Source organism: Manis javanica, chromosome 17 (genome assembly GCF_040802235.1).
Source record: "Manis javanica isolate MJ-LG chromosome 17, MJ_LKY, whole genome shotgun sequence".
Lineage (NCBI taxonomy): Eukaryota > Metazoa > Chordata > Mammalia > Pholidota > Manidae > Manis > Manis javanica.
The window spans coordinates 14,658,986-14,683,865 of NC_133172.1; the positions used below are offsets into that span (position 1 = coordinate 14,658,986).

The 24,880-nt window shown below is 52.9% G+C and overlaps 2 protein-coding genes across 6 annotated transcripts; both read left to right on the top strand.

The window, feature by feature from the left end:
• The first annotated feature begins 10 nt into the window (after nt 1–10).
• Nucleotides 11–16,426, top strand: SIRT2 (sirtuin 2). 3 transcript variants are annotated; one of them, XR_005062183.2, is made up of 17 exons: nt 37–143; nt 963–1,009; nt 4,081–4,129; nt 4,372–4,485; nt 6,775–6,816; nt 6,974–7,080; nt 7,197–7,253; nt 7,614–7,682; nt 11,939–12,068; nt 13,921–13,980; nt 14,256–14,311; nt 14,480–14,556; nt 14,641–14,692; nt 15,277–15,347; nt 15,492–15,558; nt 15,677–15,999; nt 16,096–16,426. XR_005062183.2 is itself a non-coding variant. In XM_037021560.2 (16 exons), exons 1-16 carry the CDS (start codon nt 128–130, stop codon nt 15,830–15,832), a joined length of 1,170 nt encoding a protein of 389 aa, XP_036877455.2. In that variant the 5' UTR covers nt 37–127; the 3' UTR covers nt 15,833–16,426. The 3 variants fall into 3 exon arrangements, 2 of the variants coding, with proteins under 2 accessions (XP_036877456.2, XP_036877455.2); XM_037021560.2 differs by having other exon boundaries at nt 15,677–16,426; XM_037021561.2 differs by lacking the exon at nt 963–1,009 and having other exon boundaries at nt 11–143; nt 15,677–16,426.
• A 124-nt stretch (nt 16,427–16,550) lies between these two features.
• Nucleotides 16,551–23,751, top strand: RINL (Ras and Rab interactor like). Of its 3 annotated transcripts, none has more exons than XM_017657728.3 (12): nt 16,551–16,779; nt 17,783–17,918; nt 18,109–18,268; nt 19,292–19,394; nt 20,347–20,419; nt 20,501–20,565; nt 20,859–21,008; nt 21,095–21,505; nt 21,912–22,205; nt 22,467–22,598; nt 22,770–22,933; nt 23,012–23,751. In XM_017657728.3, the coding sequence occupies exons 2-12, from the start codon at nt 17,869–17,871 to the stop codon at nt 23,066–23,068; spliced, it is 1,659 nt and encodes a 552-aa protein (XP_017513217.3). In that variant the 5' UTR covers nt 16,551–16,779; nt 17,783–17,868; the 3' UTR covers nt 23,069–23,751. The 3 variants fall into 3 exon arrangements, with proteins under 3 accessions (XP_017513217.3, XP_073082013.1, XP_073082014.1); XM_073225912.1 differs by having other exon boundaries at nt 17,830–17,918; XM_073225913.1 differs by lacking the exon at nt 16,551–16,779 and having other exon boundaries at nt 16,801–17,918; nt 18,191–18,268.
• The last annotated feature ends 1,129 nt before the right edge of the window (nt 23,752–24,880 follow it).

Here is a 24,880-nt window from a genome sequence, read left to right on the forward strand (position 1 = left end):
GCGTGTGTGCCGCCGTGGTGGTTGCTGGGAGTTGTAGTTCTCTGCCGGATCTCTGCCCCTCCTGTTTCCGGTGCCATCACGGGACAGAGCAGTCGGTGACAGTACCGAGGGCTCCTGCCCCGCGCTGATGGCCGAACCGGACCGTGAGTCAGGGTCCTCGGTGGGAGGATCGGGCTGCGCCGGGGCCTGACTACTTATTGCAGGCCCCGGGGCCCGAAGGCGCGCGTGGTGGAGTAGGTGATAGGGGATGCATGGGTTGTGGGGAAAAGGGATTCGGGGGCCGCTGCTAAGTGATCCATTTTGCTAGGTTGGTGGGTTTCTGGGTCGCGAGGTTTTAAGGGTTCCTTTTGCCCCTTTCTGAAAATTACTAACAATCGCGTGTGTCTCGCACCTGGGGTTGCTGAGGACCCTTGTTGCTAAGGACTTAGGTTGTCGCGGTCCTGGTTGCTAAGGGTACCTGGTTGTTAGGGGAACTGTAGGACGCTAGGGGACCCCGGTGTCCTCTCCTATCTCTTCCCCTCCAGTTCCTGTGTCTCTCCTAAACTTAATCATCCTCACCGCACCTCCTCCCCCAAACGCGCTTGCAGTAGAAGTAGCTCTTCTCTTCTTTCTAAACTTCCCTGAACTTATAAACCTAACCCTCCCCCGCACACTCACTCACTATGTCCTTTCTAACTCCTCCTGTCTTCCTCCCTGCCCTGTATGCTTTGCTTTCTCCTCCCTCTCCGAAACTTTCTTGCCCAGATTCTTTGTCCCCCATTAACCACCTTTCGTCTCAGCTCTCTCCACTCCAATAAGACCTGCGTTTTCCCATCCCCTCCCTCCCCCTACTCCACTTTTAACCACCTATGCCCTCCCCAGTAGAACTAGATTGGTGGGTCTTCTTGCTCCCCCCACCCCCTGCTGCTTTGAAGCCCCTCATTCCCCCTTAATCTGCACTGTAACCACGTCTGCTCCCCCAGCCTCTGACCCTCTGGAGACCGAGGCAGGGAAGGTGCAGGAGGCTCAGGTGAGATGGGGGAAGGGTGGAGGGAAGGAGAGAGATGGATTTGTTCCCACACCCCACCATGGGGGGAGGTGGCAGAGGGGAGAGAGTAACCCCAGGGCCCTCAGCTCACTGCCCCAATCCCTTGCGTTACCTCCTGGTTCAGCATCCCGGGGAATGGTGGGCTCTGAGGATTGTCAGAGAAGGGTGTGCAGCCTCAACCCCAGGCCTGCCTTCCCTAACTTTCCTCTTTCCTTACCCACCCTTCCCCATCCCTCTGAACCTCATTTGTGCTAAGCATGGGAGAGCAAGGCATCCGATTTGGCCCCTGAACTCACAGATCTTATGAACAAGTGACTAGAAAATGACCCTACAGGGTGACTATCGAAGTAACTCAGGGCTCTGTAGGAGACCAGAGTAAACTCAGTGGGCTCAGAGATTCCGGCCAGTCCCTTCTCTGGAGCAATCCACAGGCTGGTCTAGGAGTCAGATTAAGATACAGAAACACTGGTTAGTAGAGTGCCTTTGATTTTTCTTAGGCAAGGTGAGAAATGGTGTTCCACGTAGAAGGAACAGCTGGTGCAAAACCTGGGGCCTGTGAGAGTGTGATATGTTCAGCAGCTGAGTAGCTGGGGGTGGCCAGCTGATTGTATTCATGGTTAGCATTTACTGGCTCTTTACTCCAACCAGGAACACATCTCAGTGCTCTGTGTACATCATCTCCTATCATCTTCCCAGCATCCCTGTCATGGGCAAGGCCTGTTGTGGCCATTTTACAGATGAGGAATTTGGAGGCATTTGTTGAGTAACTTGTCCTTTGACCCTTGGCTAGAACAGCAGGGACAGGTTTGCAACCCACAGTGCCTGGCACATCGCCTTTCAGATGCTTCCGGGAGGGGTAGACAGGGTGCCTCACCAAGGCTTGAAGGTCCTGCCAGTTCCTCCAGCTCCCCCTTGAGCCAAGTTGCTCCCGCATCCTGGGCAAGGCCCTCGAGTGCTTTCACAGAGCCCTAGTGTCTGCAGCCTGAAAGAATGCCAGCCCACCCACAGGCGCAAGGTGGCTGTCCAGATGTAGGGCAGAGTAGAAGTGATGAGAAAAGCCCCTCACAGATGCATGGCAGAGCAACACTGAGGTCTAAGCGCTTCCCATCAGGCCTGGGCTTAGCTCCCACAACACAGCCACTGTCAGAGGAAAAGGTTTCATGTTAAAAAGGGATCCTCAGTCCCAAAGACAGAAATTCGAGGATGTAAATTGTAGCATTGTGTACAATAGTGCAAAACTGGAAGCAGCCCAAATGCCTGTCAGTAGATGGGTTAAATGAACTATGGTGCATCCTTACAATGCAACACTATGGAGCCACTTAAAAGGATGAGGTGGGTCTATAGTACGTTGTTCAGTGGAAAATGCGAGGTGCAACATTGTGGTATGGTATGACCCGTTTCTGGAAAAAAAAACTGTGAGTTTTATATGCACAGAAAAAAATCTGGAGTAATTACCATTGTACTCTTGTTGTCTTGACGGGGCTGGTAAGGGAATTAGAGGCAAGTGCCCCCAGTTATATACACGTTGTCTAATGGTTAACATTTTTGCAAAGCTTATACTATCTTAAAAGGCAATAAAAAATTGTAAAGCAAAAATAATTCTTTAATTTTAAATTAAAAAAATTTTTTTAAGCAATAAAGAAATTTTTGATCTAAAATTTTTAATTTGTAAGGAAGGTTCTATTCAAAAAAGGCTTTGAACCAAAGTAGTAAGTGATAGGGGCAGAACTTGTGGAGGGGCTTAAGCAGGAGAGGGAGTTGGTCAAAATTGTGTTTTCACAACAAGGTCCATTGCAGGGCCCAGCCCTGGTCTAGCACACAGCAGGTAATCGTTTGTTTGGTGGAGGAAGGTTCTGGAGCACCTGCCAGGTGCCAGACCTTGTTCTTGGTGCTGGACATCCAGTGGTAAACATGAAAAATGCCTGCCTTCTTGGAGCTGATACCATGGTGAACTCCATAGATGTTCACTATCAGATAAACAGACTACAGAAGCCAGAGGGAAGGGCCTTTGGGATGGAGAAAAGTGGCCAACCCAGCCAGGCCAAAACAATGGGGGCCGTGGAGCAGACTGGAGGAGGAAACTGAGGCTGGGAACCTAAGAAGGAGGCAGAGACAGGGACCCCCCAGGGGAGGGGACAGGCTACACCTGGTGGTCTTGTTGGAGCCCTCTGGAGGGGACACGTTATAGCAAGAGGTATCTGGCAGACTGAGGACAGAAGCCACACTGAAATGGGGCCCGGGAAAAAGAATAGGCTTTGGGGAGAGGCCCAGGGTGGAGTGAGGGGCCCCGGGTCATTTATGGGGAGGCACCCAGGAGGTCTCAGGAAACCTAGATCTGGGGTCAGAGAGGTGGCCTCATCGGTGTGCAGGCCGAGGCCACTGGCATTGTTGAGACAGCCCAGGGAAGGTGGAGAGGGAAGCAGGGAAGGCCTAGGAGAGCCCGAGGCTGCGATATGGGAGCCTGGCTGGGGGAAGGAGTTGATAAAGGCCATGTAGGGGCGGGGAGGGCGGTACTGGGGCTAACAGCCACAGGGCAAGGACCCAGGAGTTGGCACTGGCATTACTCACAGGACATGGCAGTGAGGAGGGCTTCGGGGGCACTGTGAAGGGCGCAGGCCTACACTCTGGAGAGCAGGAGGGGTGCGCGCAACAATGTGGACCCTGGGCACTTGTTCATAGCAGTAGGAAGGGCTTCCTGGGATGGGACCTGCCCCCAGCTGCTGCTCCAAGAGCCCCGTACAGGTTCACTCATCTCTCCTCACCATAGTGCTCTGAGGTGGGTGTCCTCGGAGCTCCACTGCTGAGAGGAGGAGCTTCGAGACCCAGAAAAGCAAAGTTAGGAGACTCCTCCTTGTACAGCAGGCCCAGGTTCCCAGCACAGGCAGCCTGTCCCAGAGCACACAACTGGGCAGGTCCCCAGACCTGTCTCCCCACCGTCCCGCACTCTCTGGCCCACCTCCCAGCTAGAGCCTTTTCCCCAAACCCAGTGCCATCCTCCCCTCCCTCCCTAACCCCACTTCTGGGCCTGGTCACCCCACCCCCACCCCTTCCAGGACACAGATTCAGACACTGAGGGAGAAGCTGCTGGCGGAGAAGCAGAAAGTGAGTCTCTTCCTGGGGGCATGGTTGGGGGCTGGGTTAGGGCAGGCATCTCACCAGACCCCTCACCACCACCAGGGGTGATGTCCAAAGAATGGAATAATGGGGGTGGTGTGGGGCCTGGAGGCCCCTCTCTGGGCCAAACATTGAGCCTTTAGTTGTGGGAAGGCAGGGGAGCCCAGGGCTGAGGCAGGACACCCCAGCTGAGTGCCCATCAGGCCACTGACTCTCTCTTTTTTGGCCAGTGGACTTCCTGCGGAGTTTCTTCTCCCAGACACTGGGCCTGGGCGCACAAAAGGAGCGTCTACTGGATGACCTAACCCTGGAAGGGGTGACCCGCTACATGCAGAGTGAGCGCTGTAAGTCCCCTACCCGCACTGGGCCTCTTACCCACTCCGGGCCCTAGGTGACTTCTCCCAGCCATAGCCTCTTGACCCATTCAATACCTTTTGTTTGCAAGAAACAAGAAACCCAAATCAAAGTGGCTCAAATTAAAACAGGAGTGTGTTGATGCTGTTAACTAAAATCTACCTTTAAGCATGGCTAGATCCAGGGGCTTCCATGTTGTTGTCAAAAATCTTAATCTTCTCTGGCGCTGCCCTCCTCTGTGGTGGGGCCCAGATAGCTCGTTGCAGCTCCAAAATGCAAGTCAAGTTCTGCCAACCAAGCAGCTCCCCTTGAAGAGAGCATCTTTATCCTAGTGGCTCAAGCAAGAGCAGCGCCCCCCTTGGCCCAGGTTGGGTCATATTCCTGTGTTTCTGATTAGCCAGACCTGGGTCACATCTCTGTGGCAGAACTAAGGACCAGGCTCGGACTGGCCAGGCCAGTTTGATGGAATGGAGATGATAATAATAGTAATCACCTCATAGGCTCATTAGAGGCTTAATAAACTAATACAGCTGTGAATGGCTGGAACAAGGCCTGGTGTCCGCTGTGGGTGTCATTACGGGAAGCTTGTGTCCAGTGTGGTGTTGAGGTGCATCTTTACTGGGTCACCATGTAGCTTAAATTTCTTGGTGCAAGTTGAGGTCACCAGGGTCTGAGAAAGGCAGTCCTCAACTAGAACAACTGACCCTTTGAGGGTCTTGAACAGCCTTTTGTTGTGGACGTCTTCTCCAGTTTCCCCGTCGTCCAGCTGCTGGTGTCTCCCTCCTCTGGCAGCCAGGCCCACAGCCCTGCACCACCCTCTCCTGAGACAGGCCGGGCAGCCATTTGCAGCCACCTTCTGGCTTGGTGGGCCCCACAGAGAGCACAGACAGCAGCTACAGAGCATTTGTTCCTTCCTTCCCCTCTCTGCTAGGCACGGGCCAAGCCCTTGACAGGTATCCTATCATTTGAGCTTCACATTATATCTATGAGGTCCTTAGTGGAGTGATCTAGAAGAGGAGGAAACTGAGGCACAGAGAGGCTGTGACTTGGTGCAGAGTCAGGACTGGACCCCAGGCACACACTCCCTCCCACATGGCCTCTGCTCGTTCTCTCCAGCCAGGCCTGGTCCATTGGCTGAGGTGAAGCCAAGGGTAAAAGTTTTGGCTGGCCTCAGCCTTTATCACCCTTGCAATCTGTCCCTTGGACGGGACAGCCCGGAGGCCCTCGGTTCACAGAGCCTCACACTTGTGTCCATCCATCAGCTGATGGGCAGATGCCAGGGTCCCGCATGGCAAAACTGCCCAGGCACCAGCATCTGAAGAAGCAACTGGGCTGTTTCCGTATGGCCTGGCACCCTTGTGAAATGATTCAGCCCCTACCACATCTTCCCGTCCTTTCTGAAAGCTGTAAAAATGGAGGAACAAAGTATACAAATCATGGGTCTTAAGAGGTTTTGTACAATTAACTGAAAGAATATCGCAAACGCATATGTAGGGTTCACCCAGTGCTGAGCGCCGACCTAAGCTTTACATGACTGAATTCATTTTCCCAGCAGCCCTGCAAGGTCAGCGCTGTAATTATGCCCATTTTATAGAGCAGGCAGCTGAAACCCAGCGTGCTGATGTGCACTGAGACTGCCCACTGGGGAGCCGGAGAGCCGGGATCTGAAGCCCTTATTCCCTCCTCTGTTTACTGGGTGTGGGCTGAGAGTGGCAAATCTTGGGCCTTCACCTGAAAATCACTGGACTCAGGGTGGCCAATGTGTGTTTGATTACAAAGGAGAATAACACGATGAAAGACTGTGTTATATGCCAGAAGTACATGGTCATTCAAGATTGTGTCCAAAAGATGAGGTGTTGCCAGAGATTTTTATAATAACCTGTAGCTTTTCTGGGGGAGTCCCCTCTTCCCCCCACAGCCTTCTCACTAAGATCCTATGTATTTTGTCTCAGTCTGATTAGTAAGGGAAACTTCTCTCCACATGGTCTCAAATCTAAGTTGGTATAATTTCAAACAGTAGATTCTTTGTTCCCTTGATGGCTCTTCTGCCACTCTACTGTGTGACCCCCTTCCCCTATTGGAGCCTCAGTTTTCTCATCTGTGGAGTGGGGATGTTAATACCACCTGCATCAAGATGATTGGGAGGACCATTCATGCACCTAAAATGTTTGCCCCAGGGCCTGGCACCAAGTAAGATGTCAGGTGGTGGTGTTTGTGATGGGTGCTGTCATTTAGCCCCATACAAACCGTGTCACATGATGCATAAACTCTTCCTCCAGGCCGCAGGGTCATCTGTTTGGTGGGGGCTGGAATCTCCACATGTAAGTATCCCCACCCCCTATAGCTGCCCCCAGGTTGAGGGAGCCCATTCCAGGGGCTTGTGGGGAAGCTATGCCTGGGCCCTCGCCTGGGAGGGTCAGTATGGTGTAGAAGAGGCCGATGCCCCTGATCACTTTCTCCCTGTTCTCCCTCCCCCAGCCGCCGGCATCCCCGACTTCCGCTCCCCATCCACGGGCCTCTATGCCAACCTGGAGAAGTACCGTCTTCCCTACCCAGAGGCCATCTTTGAGATTGGCTACTTCAAGGTGTGCACTCCCCTGGGGAGGAACATCTGTAAAGGTGGGGGACGGACTGCCCAGCTCTGGCTCTCATCTCACCAGGGCATCTGGGTGCCCACCTGCCTTCCGACTCTCTCCCACAGAAACATCCAGAGCCCTTCTTTGCCCTTGCCAAGGAACTCTATCCTGGGCAGTTCAAGGTGAGCTCTTTTTTGCCAGGGGGACAGGAAAGCTTGGAGACAGCACGCATGGGAAGGCCCCCTCCAGGGCCCTTTGGACAAATATCATATGGTCACTAAGTACCTGGGTCCAACTTCTAGTCCCTCGTTCCTTGCTCTTCTGACCTTGAGCCTCAGCTTACCAGCTGTGTGACTCTGGCAAGACAGTCAGCCTCCCTGTGCCTCAATTTCCTCATCTTTGAAATGGGGCTTCGGTGGTTTCTGCTTCACAAGGTCAGTGTGATGATTCCATTAGGCAAAAGGGGCACAGTGCCTGGAACAGTTGCTGGCCATGGTAAGTTTCTCTATTATTCTTACATTGTTACGATTGCTTCCCTCCAGCCGACCGTGTGCCACTACTTCATCCGCCTGCTGAAGGAGAAAGGGCTGCTCCTGCGCTGCTACACACAGGTAGGCAGGGCTGTGGCATCCTGGGAGGAAAGGGCAGGCTGTTATGTCCTGGCACCACAATGCCTGAGAGCTCGGGCCACTGCTGCTTTGTCGCGTGACCTGCAGTGAGTCACTTCACCTCTCTCAGTGTCCGTTTACCCTTGGAAAGGAGAGGCCAGAACAGCTTCGCCCTCTCAGGCGTGTGACGTGGCAGTAAACTCTCAGGACCATCCCATGTGTACTCAGAAAGGACTTCATGCCTGAGGGGACACCATTTGTTCCACAGATTTCATATTTGCTAGTGACTTGATCTAACAAAATCAGTGCACTATAACTTTCCGACTGCTAGATGGAGAAGAGTCTTGAGGAAGGAGACCTTTTTATAGTTTTATAGACCAGGAGTTGGAGCCAGGCTTTGAGTGTGCCATGGAGCCACGGCTTACACATGTCAGGTGCTTAGCCAAGGGCCTCGTCCTGGGGTACTCAGGCTAGGACAGCTCACATTGTTGGCTTCTGGGCTAGTCGGTGGGACTTTGGGGGTCTCACACTCCAAACTGTAAAAAATGTTTGCACTCAACCTTTGTTTTATGAATGCATTTTTGAAATCACATGATATACCACAACAGTGATTGATAATCATGCATGCTATAAATCATACCTCAGAACCCAAAACTAAATTAGAGAACACACGAATATAAATAGGTTGTTCTGATCCTTTCTGCACCTGGCAACTGGGAGCCTGCAGCCTCAGAAGCTGCCACCAGGGGGAGAATGAATTCTTTTTAGGTCCAGATTTCTCACAGGGTGAAGGCTCCTGACCAGGGCTGGTGGTGGCAGCTGGGGTGGGGAAAGCCTGCTCCTTCCAGGAGGAGCCCAAGCTCAGGATAAACCTGACATTTCTTCCCAGAGAGTCAGTTATATCCATGGGACAGGGCTCAGATATGATATGAACAGCTCATCTGAAGCCAAGTGCCTGCATGAATTCCTCACTGTGGCCCTGCTGGCATCCCAGTTCATCAGCTTGTGTCCCAAGTGTTACTGAGTGCCAACCCAGTGTCAGGCCCTGCTGGCAACGGACAGAGCAGACATCCTTGCCCTCCTGCAGCTGATACTCGAATGTGGGGAGAGAGACAGTGGATAGGACGGAGAAGTAGCATATCTGGCATGTCAGATGGTGAGAGGTTTCTGGAACACCATTAAGCAGGCAGGGGGAATCAGAAGCGCCATGTGCATGTTGGGGGAATGCTGTGGCAAGCTAGGTATCTGAAGAGACCGCACTGATAAAGGGACGTTTAGACAAAGACCTGTAGGAGGGGAAGAAGGTAGCCATAGGATTATCTGGGGAGAGAGGGCCTTCCAGGCAAAGGGAACAGCCATTGCAAAGGTCCTGAGGGGAGACTGTATTTGGCATGTTCAATAAACTGGCTCTGAGTGAACAGGGAGGATAGTAATAGGAAAGAATGGAGAGGACGGGGTCTGAAAGGTGACAGGGTGGACCATGTGGGGCTCAGGGCCACGGGGAGGACCTTGTCCTTTACCCTGAGTGAGATAGTGTCACAGGAGGACTGAGCAGGGCAGGTGTCCCTCTGGCAGCACATAGGGCACAGGCAGGCTGGGGGGGCCGTGGGGAGATGGGTACAGACACCACAGAGGAGGCTGCTGTGATTGTCCAAGTTCCAAGCAGGGGAAGATGGAGGCTGGGCCAGGGTGGGGGCTGCCAAGGGGGAGAGTGGACAGGTTATGAGTCCATTTTAAAGGGGGAGCCAGCAGGGCTTGCTGGTGGGTTGAATGCAAACTCCTGAGAGAAAGGGGAGTCAAGGGCCACTGGCCAGCCCTCAGCCTGAGCCCGTGCTCTTCATTGAGGTGGTGGTCGGGTACAGGGGAGGGGTTTAGTCTGGGGCACAGCGAGATGGAGATGTGGGCAGATGGGTCGACACAGGAGTCTGGACTCAGAGGTGATGTTTAAACTCTGCAGGCAGGATGAGATCCCTGGTGCTCCAGCAGGAGAAACCCGGGCGCAGGACAAAGCGGCCCATCCAGGCTGCTCCAAGAGTCTCACTTCTCAGCTCTGCCTGAGACAAAAACCCCTGGCCCTGCCCCTAGGCACAGAAGCAGGCCAACCGCCTGCTCTTTGTATACAAAAGCCAACATGGGTACATTCTGGGCTCAGTATGAAATGTGCAGCCATTTCTACCCTACTTGCAATATTTAATACAAGGATTTTCCTACACATACATCATCAAAATGGCATATGCCACAAAACAGACGAAGGTGGAAAAAAATTTTCCGCTCTGTTTCATAAAACCGTGGTCTTAAACTTGTCATCCTCTTCTCCAACCTCAGCCACTTTTTCAGTCACTGACCCAGTTTTCTGAAACACACTGTCTTCACTTCTGACCATGCAGTGCTTTTTAAGCTATGTATGATGTGTATGTGTGTGAGATGCTATTTTTATCTCAAGACACAAGTATCCATTCAACCTTGAGAACAGTTGTCTGGTTCATTCAAGTCACCGTGATCTCCACAGCGAACAGCTGACAATCCTTCTAAACATATAAATGGCATTTACTTTATACATAATTTGTTGGCTTTCTTCCCCTAGCCCCTTGTCTGGAAGACCCTTCCAGATCCACACCCACCTAGCAGCTTCATGCTTTTTAAAAGCCAGCCTCCATGTTATGTCAATTGGGGATGTAATGTTTTGATACAAAAAGTGAGCCAAGGTTTACAAATCAAGAGATCTCAGGTGTAAATACTGATTTCAGGCTCCTCCTAAAAACTGGGAAGAGCTAAGGGTACTGGGGAGAGCAGTTGGCCGGAGCTGAGCAGCCACTGTCCACCTCCTCACCACGTCCTGCTCCCTGCCAGGCACTTGGGCCAAATGTCAGTCGCTGCGTATCGTCACGTGGCCACTGCTGCTCATCCTTCAGTAGAGGACATCCTTGGGCCGTATTCCCTAGCCTGCGGCTCCCCTCCCTAGGGCCCACTGCTGTCACCTGCTTCTGTGTCTCCTCTGAAGCTCTTGTGTACTTAGGCAAGCAAATACACAAACTCATACGTGTTTTTTTCCACCTCTTGTACACACTGCCTTTGTTCTTCTGTGCCTTTTAACGTCTTGGGGAGATCATTCTTATCAGCACATGCAGGTCAGACTCATTCATTTTTGTTTACTTGCGGCTTATCAAAAGCAGCATCAAAGAATCACACAGAGGCATTTAGGTTCTGCGAAATGCTATTTAATTACTTGCATGCACCCTGCTTACATGTGAGGGAGGCAGTAGACTGAGACAAACAACAAAGGCACCACCAGGATTTCTAATAGCGGGGAGGGAGGGGAAGTGCTGCAGGGTCCGGGAACAGTGACTCCTGTCTGCTCTTTTTGGGGACAAGCTGGGTGCTGGCAGGGAGCAGAGAAGGCAGTTGGGGCCATCTGCCCTTCAAAGGGAACCCTTGCAGCTGTCCATGGAATCTCCAGGAAACAGTAGTTGGTTCAGCTAAGGGCTGTGTGTGACTGGCCAAGTCCGTGTAATGTCTGCCAGCGGCCTCAGCAGCGCCTGCCTCAGCCGCATTCCTCCCAGACAAACAAAAGCTGCCCCAGAGGGGCTGCATGTCTTAAGAACAATGAGAGAATACATATGTCTATGTGGAAGAGAAGAACATTCTTGCTTGTTTAATAAGGAAAGTATCTCTGTCTTAAAAGAATGCACATTAATATGCCATCTATGAAACCGAACCAGAGTAAGAAACCTGACTGCTAAATAGCAAAAGTGTGACTCAAACCAAACCCTCCTGATTCATTTTTTTATGTTAATGCTTGGCCAGTGCGGCTACATACAGCTGTGCAGGTTGGGTACTGCACAAGGATGCCATACCTGAAGGGGCTCCAATTACAAAGTAGATGTTATAATTTGTACATTTATTTCATCCAACTTCTCGCAGGTGGTACTAACCTGTGTGGTCCTACAGAAACAAATTTTCTGAAAAAATGGAAGCAAAGTGGCCTGAATTTGCAGAAGAATTCCATATGGGCTGGTGGTGGCAGTGGGTCTGGGCTCACAGATATTTGAGTTTGGGCCCTACCTTTAAGGGTCCGCACCTTTTACCCTTTCAGTAGCACCATCAGGGTGAACAGTTTTCAGGCACCCCCTGCTTCTTGCTTCTCCCACCCTTCCTCCTCACCTTGTGCCCTTGCTTCTGTTAGCTGCAACTCCCCGCTCTGCTCTCTGCCCCTGAGCAGGGTTCACCCCTGACCGTCTTCCCTCCCTCTGTCCCTCCAGAACATAGACACCCTGGAGCGAGTGGCGGGACTGGAGCCCGAGGACCTGGTGGAGGCCCACGGCACCTTCTACACATCACACTGCATCAACTCCGGCTGCCGGCGGGAGTACACACTAAGCTGGATGAAAGGTGAGGGGCTGGTGGTCATCCGCCAGGACGGGTTACCCACGGTCCACTCCTCAGTGCCAGGAACAGGGTCTCTGCACTGTGGGTGCCAGTTCTTGTCCAGCATAGCTCTGTGACTTTTTTTTTTTAAGGTATCATTGATACACACTTTATGAAGGTTTCACAAGAAAAACAATGTGGTTATTACATTCACCCTTATTATGGAGTCCCCCCTCCATATCCCATTCTATGGCTTTTTTTAGTAGACAACCCCTAAAGATTTGAGGTGGCAACAGGGTTCCTTGCTCCCAACATCATCTCATAGCCTGGTTATAATGGAAGCAAGTCCCAGACCAAATTTAGCCGCAGGAGATGTACATTAAGAAGCCCCCAGTCATACAGCTTATTCTGTGGGGTCATGAAATCCTAGCTCTTTGTCCTTAGGGGGGCTCTGACCCATCTTATATGAGGGGCTCATCAAGGCAAATGTGACTACTGTCTAAGAAGAGCAGAACTGTCCAATAGGACTTTCTGAATGGAGGGAACTGTTCCATATTTACGCTATCCAATATGGCAGCCACTTGCTACCTGGGGCTATTGCACACTTGAAATGTGGCTAATGTGACTGAGGAGCTGAATTTGTGATTTTATTTTATGTATTTAAAATGTAAAAGCCATGTGGCTGTGCCCACCATATCAGACAGCACCATGCTCGAGGCACAGGGTTCAGTCGGCATCAGGCAGGCCCGGTCTGTGGAGAGTGAAGCCAAAGGCAGGTCTGGTTAGGCACGAACGCTGGGTCTGGCCCCAGGGCTGCAGACGCAGGGCCTGCTGAAGTCAGAGTCCCTGTTCGTGTCAGGGCAGTGTTAAACAAAAGAAAAAAAAAATCAGCGAATCCACGTTTCTTGAATGCCAGAGAGGGCCTATTTCTACATCCATTGTGCTGATTAAGAAGCTGCGCACTGCCCCCATGGAGACCCAATTCTGCCGTTCTTTATGCTGATTTCACAAAGGCTCTGGTGTCTGTGAGATAAGGACAGCTGCAGCACTAGAGCAGGGCCTCCGGAGTGCAGCCTTCCTGATAAAATGCCAGGGGCTGAAGAGGCCTGAGCAGGCCGCGTGCAGCAGCTGCGGGTGATGTACGGGCGGCATTACCCCGCGTGGCTCCCTTACAGCAGTGTCACGTGCATCACCCACAGATGCTGTACTGTCACTGCAGAAATGTTGCGAAGTTAACTGCAGGCATTAAAATAGTACTCTAAATATTTTGTTGAAGGAATGAATAAAAAGTTGACCGAACAAGCTAGGGTTCTATGGGTTGCAAGTGACAGTGCTTCCACTTAATAAGCACTAAAGGAGCATGGTTGTGGTAAGGAGGGGGTGGGGGCGGATCTGTCACAGAGCCCAAGGGTGAGAAGCAGCTGGGCCTAAGGATTTGTCCCCATCCCAGGAGCAGCTGCATATTCTTTGCTCTCTGCCACCAGGCCTGGGAGCCACCAGGCCTCTCTGACCAGGATGAAATAGGGCTGCCTTCAAAGGCCCACTGAAAGAGCTTACTTCTGAGCCGAGATGCCCCAGGTGGGGGTTGGTGGAACCCAGTTGCCCCAGTTGAGAACACGGATCTGCTCATTAGCCTTCTTGGGTTTATTCTCTCATTCAGTAGTTACAGCCTGGGGCTGGCAGCCCCCCTGGAATCCAGGGCTGATGGGGGAAGCTAGGGGCCGGTCTCTAGGAAGGGGGTTCCTTTCTGAGCAGGCAAACACCCCCAGAGGCTCCCCAGTGACTGTTTGTGTTGACATGAAGGAAAGGGTGGGGAGAGGGGACAGGGCAGGGCAGGCCCTTACCCCCTCCTCTGCCCACCCCTTCTCCCTGCCAGAGAAGATCTTCTCCGAGGTGACTCCCAAGTGTGAGAAATGTCAGAGTGTGGTGAAGCCTGGTGAGCCTTGGGACCAGGAACCCCCACAACTGACCCCTTCTCAAGAAGGCTGCCCTTCCCATTCACCCTGCCTCTGGCCACCCTCTGTCCCTGACCCAGATTTGTCCCGGGGAGGGAGGGGGGGTCCGCAGCCACAGCTGTCCCAGGTGCTCCATGGCTCCCACCCCCCACCAGCCTTCTCTTCCTGACTGTCCTCTCACGCCCCATCCCTGTGTCTGCCTCCCCTGTTCCACCGTCTCTCTGTCTCTGTGTCTGTCCACCTATCTCTGCCTCAGACATTGTATTCTTCGGCGAGAACCTCCCAGCGCGATTCTTCTCCTGCATGCAGTCAGTAAGTGTCCCTGCCAGCACTCCGTGCTCCACCCGTGTGGGGGCAGCCTGGGCCCTGCCCTGGGGAAGGTGGCTTCCCCAGCCAGCTGTGGGGGCGATAGGGGGCAGGGTGGGGAAGCCCAGCCTCGGCACGGGCCCCTCGGCCCTCACTGGCCACTCCCCTTCACAGGACTTCCTGAAGGCGGACCTCCTCGTCATCATGGGCACCTCCCTGCAGGTGCAGCCCTTCGCATCCCTCATCAGCAAGTAGGTTGTGGTTGGGACTGTGGGGGGCTGCTGGGGCCTGGGGGAGCCAAGGTGGGTCCTCACCACTGAGCCGCCCTCCCCCAGGGCACCCCTCTCTACCCCACGCCTGCTCATCAACAAGGAGAAGACTGGCCAGGTGAGTCGGTTTTCATTCACACCTCCTCCGTTCTCCCCCACTAGCTTCCTCGGGAACTAGGGGACATGTCTCTAGGGAATCCCAATGCTTTGGACACCTCGGCTCAGAACCAGGCATTCTGGGATCCAGAGGGGTCAAGTTCTAGGCTTCTAAGTTTCCACAGGCTTCTAGGTCAGCAAGTAAGAGAACGTCAGCTCAAAGCAACTTAAGCCAAAACAGGAATGCTGTGATAGTCGGGACTAGCTGGATGCAGGGCCTGCAAGGTGCCATCAGGAGACACCCACTTGCTCTCTCCACTCTTTTCATGACATGGCCTCACACCCAGCAGAGGTTCCCTCCCAGGAAGGGCTGTTTTCTTGAACAGGCAAAAACATACATGTGTAAGATTCTGTTCTAAGCATCTTCTAAGTATTAACCCACTGACAGTACAACCCTAGGAGTGGGTTTGTGATTGCCCCGACTCTACAGATAAGGAAACTGAAGTTCAGAGGGGCCAGGTCATTTGAGAAACGTCACAGAGCAGGATTGAAACACAGACCTTCTGGCTCCAGGGTCTGTGTTCTTAGCTTCCCCTTCCCCTGCAGACTGACCCTTTCCTGGGAATGATGATGGGCCTTGGAGGAGGCATGGATTTCAACTCCAAGAAGGCCTACAGGTGAGGCCTGGGCCTGCTGTGGGAAATGGGCCTACAAGGGCCAGGGTCAAGGTGGGAGGGAGGGCATGAAGGCACATGGACTGGGAAGAGCTGGCAGGGGCCTGGGACTAGCCTGGGAGCTCTGACTCTCTCTGCCATCCACAGGGACGTGGCCTGGCTGGGTGACTGCGACCAGGGCTGCCTGGCCTTTGCTGACCTTCTTGGATGGAAGGTGAGGAGCCTGGGCAACCCCAGCCCACCCAGAGCCCAGTCCCTGAACTCCTGCCCCACAGGTCCTGTGACCCCGAGGCACAGTGATCTCTGACCTCTGTGAACTTTGCCTCTCACAGAAGGAGCTGGAGGATCTTGTCCGGAAGGAGCATGCCCGCATAGACGCCCAATCAGGGTCAGGGAGCCCCAATCCCAGCACTTCAGCTTCCCCCAGGAAGTCTCCACCTCCTGCCCAGGAGGAGGCCAGGACCAGGGACGGAGAGAAACCCCAGTGACAGCTGCAGCTCCTAGGCTGCCTGCTCCTCGGGGACAGCTGAGCCCCAACCAGCACTGGCCCCCTCTAACTTGCAGCCCTTGTCTGGGGAGCTCAGAATGTGTCTCCAGCCTCTTAACCACTCCTTCCCCAAAGTGGGGCCCCAGCACTCCAGCCCCCACCAACCTGGTAAATCTTTAACATCTCCTAGGGGCTGGGGCTGGGGCTGGGGCTGGGGCAGGGGCAATCCGCCTCTAAGCACTCACTGTCTCTAACCACCCACAGGGGCCAGGATCAAGCTTCCCTAATCTCTAACTGCTCCCCAGGTCAGGAATACCTCCAAACTTTTAACCCAGGACAGGCACCCCAGGCTCCCCACCCTCTCTAGGGCCTGTGGCCAGCAGACGAAGACTAACCTCCCCTGCGTGAGGACGTGGGCCCTCCAAGCCCAACTTGCTCGCTGCGGGTGCCGAGCCTGAAGGCCTGCCAGGTCTCTGCCTCCAACTCCCACACTGGGTGCTGGGCCCCCTTCCTGTGGAACCCACTTTCCACAAGGAGATGGGCAGATGATGTTATTTATTGGACACAAATTAAAAACAAAAAGCACTAACAATCAGCTGTCTGGCCTCCATGTTCCTTTCTGTGAGCGCCGGGGAAGCAGCTGGCGGGAGGGGCTTATTGCTCAGGCCACTAAGGAAACCAGAACACGTTCAGGCTCTTATGAAAAACAGAGCAAGGGGCTGTGGCAGCCCTGTGTCTCTTACCCCTGGACCCCTAGGTTGCCCATCCCTCCCTCCAGAGGGTCCCTTCCTCCAAAACCCAGTCACCTAAAGGCCTGAGCCCCAGAAAGAGAGAGGAAGGTTGATTTCAGATACCCCCAGCCCCGCCTCTTCCCCCACCGGCTCAACTTCCTCTCTTGCAAGGAGCACTTTCACTTCCTGCTACTCCAGGCCTCCCCTCGGAGAACAGGTAGGGGTCCCCAGGGACAAGCAGCTGGCATGCTCTCGTCACCTCCCACTGCCTCTCTTCGGTATCAGGCAGCTGCCGTCATCCCGCCCTGCCCAAAACCACCCACCTCCCCTCTCATGGGACCCAGACGAGCACCTGCCTCCCTCCCCCGGCCTCTCCTGCCTACTGTCTCCTGGACAGTGCACCTGCTCTCTGCCCCGCTCCCTAAAACCCTGGGCTTCTGGTCAGCGGGCTCGTTGATCTGTTTAGCTGACTAATACCCATCTGCTATGCCCGCCCCAAGCAAGAGTGGAAGCACCTGAGAGCAGGGCCTATTCTGTCCATCACCCGGTCCCCAGGGCACCAGCACCTTGTACTGAGCCTGTTCTCAGTAAATATTGAGTGGCTGCATGGATGAATGGACCCTGGTTTCCTCCTACCCAGGTTTCCTGCAGGGAAAATAATTAAAAAACACCCACCTCAAGTGATAACCCACTGTAGGACTCCACCTGCTTAAGAGTTGGGGTCCCATGGATAGAAGGACAGATATGTGACAAGGCAAAAAGAGTGAACTGTCAATGGTAGCATCTAGGTAGTGGAAATATAGGTGTTCCCTGTAAAAGTGTTTCATTTTTTTTCTGAATGTTTGAAAATTTTTCATAATAAAACATAGGGGGCAAATATTTGAGGGCCCCTCTGTGGTCTGGGAGGGGAGCAGAGAGGATGTTGTATTAAAAAAAGTGGTGAGCGCTTTTCCAGGCACTGGATTTTGGCAAGTGTTACTCAGCTAGTCCACATTTGTATGGCTGTGCCGGTTGCTAAAATCTGAAATATTTCCCCACCGCTTGATAAAATTTGGCTGTCATTTTGAGTCCTCCCCATCCCCCTGAAGATACACTAGTCTCTCTCCTGGGAAGCCCAGATCTCCCTACCATCTAATGACTAAAGAATTAACACATGGCACAGCGAGGGATCCATTCTGGTGGGTCAGGGTCTCTGCCACACTGGTTAATATTTTGAATAGCACCTCTGGGCTGGAGCTGCCTTGAGCCTTATCTTCCTCCCTGCCAGAGGCCAGACCATGATTTGCTGGCCTCGTGCATCCTGAGGATGGCCCAACTGGAAGACAAGGTCTCTGCAGGCCCCACTGATGGGGACAGGTGAGGGCTGCTGGGGCTGGGTCCCCAGCTCCTGTCCCTGGATTCAGAGGCCCCTTCCATCCATACTCACCCCCTATAGTACCCTGGACCCCATCTCATCCCTGTGCTGCCCCTACCTATACCTTTGACCCCCACCTCAGTGTCCAACTGCCCACCTCTGACCTGGTCTGCTGGACCCTGCATGTCCCAGACTGGTCCCATCACAGGTGAATGGAGCAGGTGAGACCTCCTTAGGGATCCTCAAGACCCCAGAGCCACTCCTTCGCCTGCAGAGGACATGGGGGGTGTGGCAGATCCCAGAGCTGCATGGCCAGGATGCAGAAGCCCTTCTAGAGCTGTGGCCACCAGGGGTGAGTACTCCCGCCAGGGACCCTCTCTGCCCCTCCCTGTGGTACCCTGGAGCAGCCGGGACAACAAAAACCAGGCCAACCCAAAAGGCTACTTACTGACTCAAATGACTGAAAAATCCAGAGGTAAAAGTAATTTTAGGAACGTCTGGATCCTGAATGTTGGACAACTTACCAATTTCTCTTCATCCCATTCCTTGCCTTTGCTTCAAACTGTGGGGAATTGTGAATGTTTTGGGCTGCAAGTAACAAACACTCACTCCATAGTAGCTTAACCAAATAGGTATTTATCTTCCTCATATATCAGAGAGGCAGCTGCTGGCTCTAGTTGGGAGGCTTGAGTGACATCAGGCCAGGTTCTCTGCAGTTCCCTGGGACATCTCTCATGGTTGCTCAGTGGCTGCCCCAGGACAAGGCACATGTGTGCATTCCAGGCAGGGGAAGAGCCCGGAGTATTTAAAAGCTCACATAGGAGTTATAACGCTAGAGGTGAGAAACACTGCTTACATCATTATCCATCTTCTATGGCTGGGCATATTGATGCCCTGCACACAGCTGGAGTTTTGCAAGGAAGAGGACGTAGACTAGGATAAGGCGACTAATGGGTCAGCACAGCTTCCTCCACAGAGCGCTCTCTCCTACTAGTGGCAGAGATGGCTTTCCCCAGCTCAGTGCCTCATCTCACAAGCTTAGCAACCTCAGTGTAAAAGGAGGCCTTTCCCAAAGAGCTCCAGCAAAAATCCTGTGGAAGATTTCCATGGGCTGAGTTTGGTTCACATGCCCATCTCTGAACCAGTCGCAGTGATCAGAGAGCACTGTCACTCTATTGGCTAGGTCAGGTCATGGACCACCCCAAGGGCCTGGGCGAGTGAGTCCCACCTACAGGGATGGAGAGCAGGGAGTGGGTTTCTCTAAAGGAAAATTGGGGTGTGGAATCCAAAATAAAGCAAATGGATGCTAGGCATGCAAAAGTAACAGACTCTGCACAAATCCTCTTCAAGCTGACCTTTGCCTCCATCCCCCCAGAGTTTCCTGGTCACAGGACATGACCCTAACCAGGTCCTGGTGTTGAGGACTGGACCTTCACCAGGGGAAGTCAGTGCCTACCAGATCCAGAAGCTTCCTGGAGGTAAGGAGCCCACCTCCAAGTTTCTAGTCCACAGCAAATTTGACCAGCTTTACTTCCAAAATATCTCCTGAATCTCCCAAGTCCTGTCTACCTCCATCACCCTAGTCTAAGCCACCATCACCTTTTGTCCAGACAATTGCAGTAGCCTCCTCTCTGGTCTCCCTACCCCCACTCATTCTCTCCTCAATCTATTCTGAGCACAGTAACCAGAATAGTATTTTCAAACATCAATCAGATGTTATACACATTCCTACCCCCAAACACTGGAAAGGATATGCAATATCCTTAGATAAAATTTTAAACTCCTCCATCATGGTCTCTAAGTATTGCATGATTAGCCCCCGCCCACCTCTTCATCTACCGCCCCTTGTTCACTCTGTTCCAGCTACACTGTTCTCTTCTATGTTCCTTGAGCACATTAAATGTGTCCCAGCTTCAGAGCCTTTGCATTTGCTTTCCCTGCAAAGTAATGTTCTTCCTTGATTGGTTGTTTCAGTCTCCATCCTTACGGCCTCTATAGAAATGTAGCCTTCTTTGACCACCATAGCCAAGACAGCCCTAGTCATTTTCAATCACTCCATTTTATTCATAACACTCAATACAACAAAACTTATCTTTATTTGTTTACTGATTTGTTTCTGTCTCCTTCCACTAAAAAATAAGCATAGGAAAGCAGTGAATGTTTCTGCCTTTTGACAACTGTATCCTCAGTACCTGGAAATGAATAGGTACTCAAAAAATACTTGTCTAATGAATGAGTCCTACTTGGTGGCATAAGTGGGATGCAAGCATGAAGACACAGGGAAAGATGGGGACTCCAAGGGGTAGAAATTTCCCTGCTTTGAAGGTTCTTTGGGGGATTGCAAGACTGAGGAAGAGAGAGTACCAAGGGAAGAGGAGGCTGCCATCCCTCAAGTTTTCTTCCTTGCTCCTCCTTGCCCCCAACACCCAGGTGTGTCTCTGGAATCCTCTAACATTTGCATGCCAGACCTGCTCCATCTCCTGGCCTTCCTATCAGCCAGCAGGTACATTCATCAAGGGGCAGAGGGAGGATCCTTCCATAAGACGTCCCACCCACATTGCAGTTCCCTGTTGTCTTTTCTCAGGGATGTTTTGCCCAGAACGCTGCTCTTGCCTCCTCCCACTCTAGGGCCTGGACACCAACACACAGGTGAGGCATGGTTCTTTAAGGGAAGGAGAGGCCACTTTCCGGCCTCTCCTTTTCAGGAAGGTGGCACTTCAGAGACCAGACTTGGGTTTGAAGGATAGGGATGGGGTCCGAGACAGCTGGCAGTGTGTGTAGTCGGGGGAGGGTGTGGTCGATTCCTGGACCTGAGTGAAGGGGGGCCGGGGACCAAGCCTTAGCTCCTCCAGCAATGAGCCTGATATATCTCCCGGTACCCTGATGGAACCAGGGCTTTTCCTTTGGATGTCTGGGACATTTCATTTCCACTGGCCCCCCAGTTCCTCTGCAGATTGGCAGCATCCACCTCAACACCTCAGGGAGGGTACTTTCCGTGGTGAATAAGCTCCACCTGGAGATCCACAGAGGGAGGCAAATGGAGCAGAACCTCCCAGAGGCACCTTCAGAGACGGCAGAAAGACATGGTCCAGGTTAGCTGGGCAGAGCCCTGAGTCCCTGAGGGATGAGTGCATTGCTGCTGCTGTTCTGTGGAATCGAAACCTCTCTTCACACCCAGCCCCCAGGAACCCCGCACCTCACCGGGTCTCCTGGGTGGAAGGCCCACTCAGCCCAGAAGTACACCATCCTGGGCCAGCTTTGCCCATCCTAGTAGAGGAGGAGGAGGAGGAGGGGATGGAGGAGGAAGATGACGACTACAAAGATGAGAAGGAAGGCCCTGAAGATGTGCTCACCAATCACATCCGGGCTCTGGCCAGGGCCCGGAGTAGCTACGTGGCCAAGCAGTTCCGGGGCCTTCGGGCACGTCTCACCTCAGATTCTGGGGGTCCCCATCGGCCTGGGGACCCTGCCACAGAGCTGCTTCAGGATGTGCGGCACCTGCTCACCGACCTCCAGGATCACTTAGCAAAGGACCCCAATGTCAGGGCCGTCTTTGGGAGCAGGCAGCCTGGGAAGGATGAGGATCTTGGTAATGAGGAGGACTGGGAGGCAACTTACGACCCCTCCCTGAACCCCCACCGGTTCCATTTGCCATTTCTTTCTTGACGTACGTACTTGTTCACGCTCAGCTTCTTTCTCTCCATCTGTGTGCACACCTGTTTCCTTTTCCATTCACACGCCTATTTCCTACAGAATAGTAACCTATTCTGTTCACCGCTGCTCCCTCTCACACTAGTGTGATTGCCATGATCTCTCTTCCATGCATGTGTTCACACCCAGACTCCCCTTTCCACAAGTGTTCACACCCATGTCTACATTTGGCGGTGGCCAGAAGCTAGGGAGGGGTGACAGTCGGTCTCAGCAAGTCATGGAGCGAGAAGGTGAACCTGGGTCAGCCTGGCGGCCCTTCCCTCACCCACCTGAAACCCTCGCAGGCCCCGCGGTGGAGGCAGCCTTATGCCAGGCGGTGCTGGCGCCGCTGAAGCCTGCCCTGTGGAGGCGACTCCACACGCTCAGAGCTCCTGAGCTGCAACGACTTCAGCAGCGACAAATAGCCCTCCGAGGGGAGGCAGGGCCTGAGGGGCCGCGTCCCGCCCCCGCCTTGCGGAGCCGCATCCACGCGCGCCTGGCGCAACTCCACGCCGCCTGCGCCCCACGCCGCAAGGTGGCGCTACTGCTGGCGGTGTGCCATGACGTCTATGCGGGCCTGGCTGTCGGCGAAAACCAAGGTAACGAAGTGGGCGGTACCTACCTGGCTGTGGGGTGGTTTGACGGTTGTGGGAGCCAGGTAGGAGGCGTCTGTGCGCACGCGGAGGGGAGAGGGTGACATGATCCAGCGGGAGACGTCTGTGCGGGCCTGGGGATCGGCTGAGAGGCATTTGTGTGCCCAACAAGGTAGAAGGGCACCCAGCGCCCGCGGTTCTGGGGCTAGAATGGAAGGTGACTGCACGACCCCATCCACCTCAGAGCTTGTCCTCTGTGTCCCCCAGAACCCCTGGGGGCCGACGCCTTTCTGCCAGCGCTGACGGAGGAACTCATCTGGAGTCCCCACATTGGGGAGACGCAGCTGGATGTGGAGTTTCTTATGGAGCTCTTGGATCCGGGCGACCTACGGGGAGAAGGTGAGCCCCCACCACCAGAACACTGGGGCCCAACAGAGGGTTGTCCTAAGGCTGCCCACACCCCAAACAGCCTCCCCCTGCATTAGGAGTGAAGGCAGGCAAACTGCAGGGCATCCTCAGGCAACCAGGGAAGACGCGAGAGCTGCGCTGACCTCCCCTTCTTGTCCTTAGCTGGGTACTACGTGACCACGTGGTTTGGGGCGCTGTATCACATTGCCCACTACCAGCCGGACGCAGGCCGTGCACCTCAGGGGCTCAGCTCTGAGGCTCGTGCCTCCCTGCGCCAGTGGCACCGCAGGCGGACGCTGCACGGACAGGGCCAACCCAGAGCCCAGGTGATTGCCCCAGTGGGCTTGAGGTGGGGTGGGGGGGCTGGACCTATTGTCTTTCTGACCTCCTGCCTCTCCCCACAGGATGATCTGCCCTTTAAGGAACCATGGGCAATAGAGACCATGCCCAGAGACCAATGATGATTAGGGGCTTCAGACCTTTCTGCTCCTCAAGCAAGATGCAGGAGGCACCTGGGACAGCACTTACTTCTGACCCTTGTGATTTAAGGGCAGTAAAGTAGACGGGTTTCCAGGGAAAGGGACCAGCCCACCTCAGGGCCTTTGCACTGGCTGCTCCTGCTTCTTGGAATGCCCTTTCCTAATACCCATACTGCTCCTTTGAATCTTTAGGCATAAGTCACCTTCTCCATGAGGCTCTCCTTGACACCCCTGCCTAAAACTGCAACTGCTCTTGCTTGACTCTCCCTGTGGTAGGTAGAATAATGCCCTCCCCCTCCAAATGTCCACCTTCTGATCCCCAGTCCGTGAATATGTTACCTTCATGGTAAAAGGGACTTTACAGATGTGATCACATTGAGGATCTTGAAATGGAGAGATTATATCCTTGATTCAGGTGGGCCCAATGTCATCACAAGGGTCCTTCTAGGAAGGTCAGAGGCAGAGGAAGAGGTTGATGACACAGCAGAGGTCAGGGTGATGTGTTCTGTAGCCAGAAGCAGAAGAAGGGACATAAGGGATGGATTTTGCCTTAGAACCTCCCTTGATTTTGGGCCCCAGGAGCTCAGCCTTTGATTTTAGGCCACCAAGACCTATTTTGGACTTCTGACCTTTAAAACTACAAGATAATAAATTTGTGTCTTTTTAAACCACTAAGTTTGTGATCATTTTTTTACAGCAGCAATAGGAAATGAATACACTCCTTTACCCCCATCTTTTTTTTTCCATAGAAGTTATCATTTTCTAACATACCGTATGATATACTGTGTTAATTATCCATAAAGTCTTCCTCCCCTTAGAACAGCACTGTCCAATAGAAATACAGTGCAGGCTACATATGTAATTCTAAATATTCTAGTGGCTACATTAAAAAGCAAAACTAAAAACAGACAAGTGGAATTAACTTTAATGACGTATTAGATTTAACCCACTACATCCCAGATATTATCACTTCAACATGTGATCAATACTGTTAAGTTATTGAGATGCTTAAATCTGTGTGTGTGCTAAATCGTCAAAATCCAGTGTGTATTCTACACTTCAGCACGTCTCAATTCGGACTAGCCACATCTCAAGGGTTCCAGAGTCACACAGGGATTGTAGCTACCATTTTGGACAGTACAACCTTGGATTGTCAGCTCCAGGAGGCCAGGGATCCCTGTCTTGTTCATGGCTGTATCCCCAATGCCTAGACAAATGCCTGGCACACAGTAGGTGCTCAGTAAATTCTTGCTGAATGATTCAATAAAAAAAGTTTATGTGGTAGGCTGAAATGGCTCCCCAAAAGATACCCATACCCTAATCTCTGGAATCCGTGAATGTAACCTTCTTTGGAAAAGGGTCTTTGCAGATGTGATTGAATTAAGGCTCTTAAACTGGGGACAGTATCTTGGATCATGTAGGGGGCCCTTAACACAATCATAAGCATCCTTTATCGGAGAGAAGCAAAGGGAGATTTGTCACAAACAGGAGAAGGCGATGTGAAGATGGCACAGAAAGATTGGAAGATGCTGGCCTTGGAGGTTGGAGGGATGAGGTCACAAGCCCAGGAAGGCCTGCAGCCAGCAGAAGCTGGAAGAGACAAGGCCCAGCTTCTCCCCAGAGAGCCTCCTAGAAGGATTGGGGCACTGCTGACACCTGGGTTTCAGCCCAGCTGATACTTCCTTCAGACGTCTAGCCTCCAGAACCGTGAGAGAATAAATTGCTGCTGTTTTAAGCCACCAAGTTTGTAGCTATTTGTTAAAGCAGTCACAAGAGACTTAGTTTCTCAGCACT

What these genes read in the sequence shown, in the direction of transcription:
- SIRT2 (XM_037021560.2), top strand. An exon ending in TCTATCCTGGGCAGTTCAAG is followed by an intron (nt 7,254 to 7,613) that starts GTGAGCTCTTTT and finishes GCTTCCCTCCAG; the next exon opens with CCGACCGTGTGCCACTACTT. An exon ending in TTCGCATCCCTCATCAGCAA is followed by an intron (nt 14,557 to 14,640) that starts GTAGGTTGTGGT and finishes GCCCTCCCCCAG; the next exon opens with GGCACCCCTCTCTACCCCAC.
- RINL (XM_017657728.3), top strand. Translation starts at nt 17,869, where the DNA reads ATGGCCCAACTGGAAGACAAGGTCTCTGCAGGCCCCACTGATGGGGAC. An exon ending in GATCCAGAAGCTTCCTGGAG is followed by an intron (nt 19,395 to 20,346) that starts GTAAGGAGCCCA and finishes CCCAACACCCAG; the next exon opens with GTGTGTCTCTGGAATCCTCT. An exon ending in GGCAGAAAGACATGGTCCAG is followed by an intron (nt 21,009 to 21,094) that starts GTTAGCTGGGCA and finishes CTTCACACCCAG; the next exon opens with CCCCCAGGAACCCCGCACCT.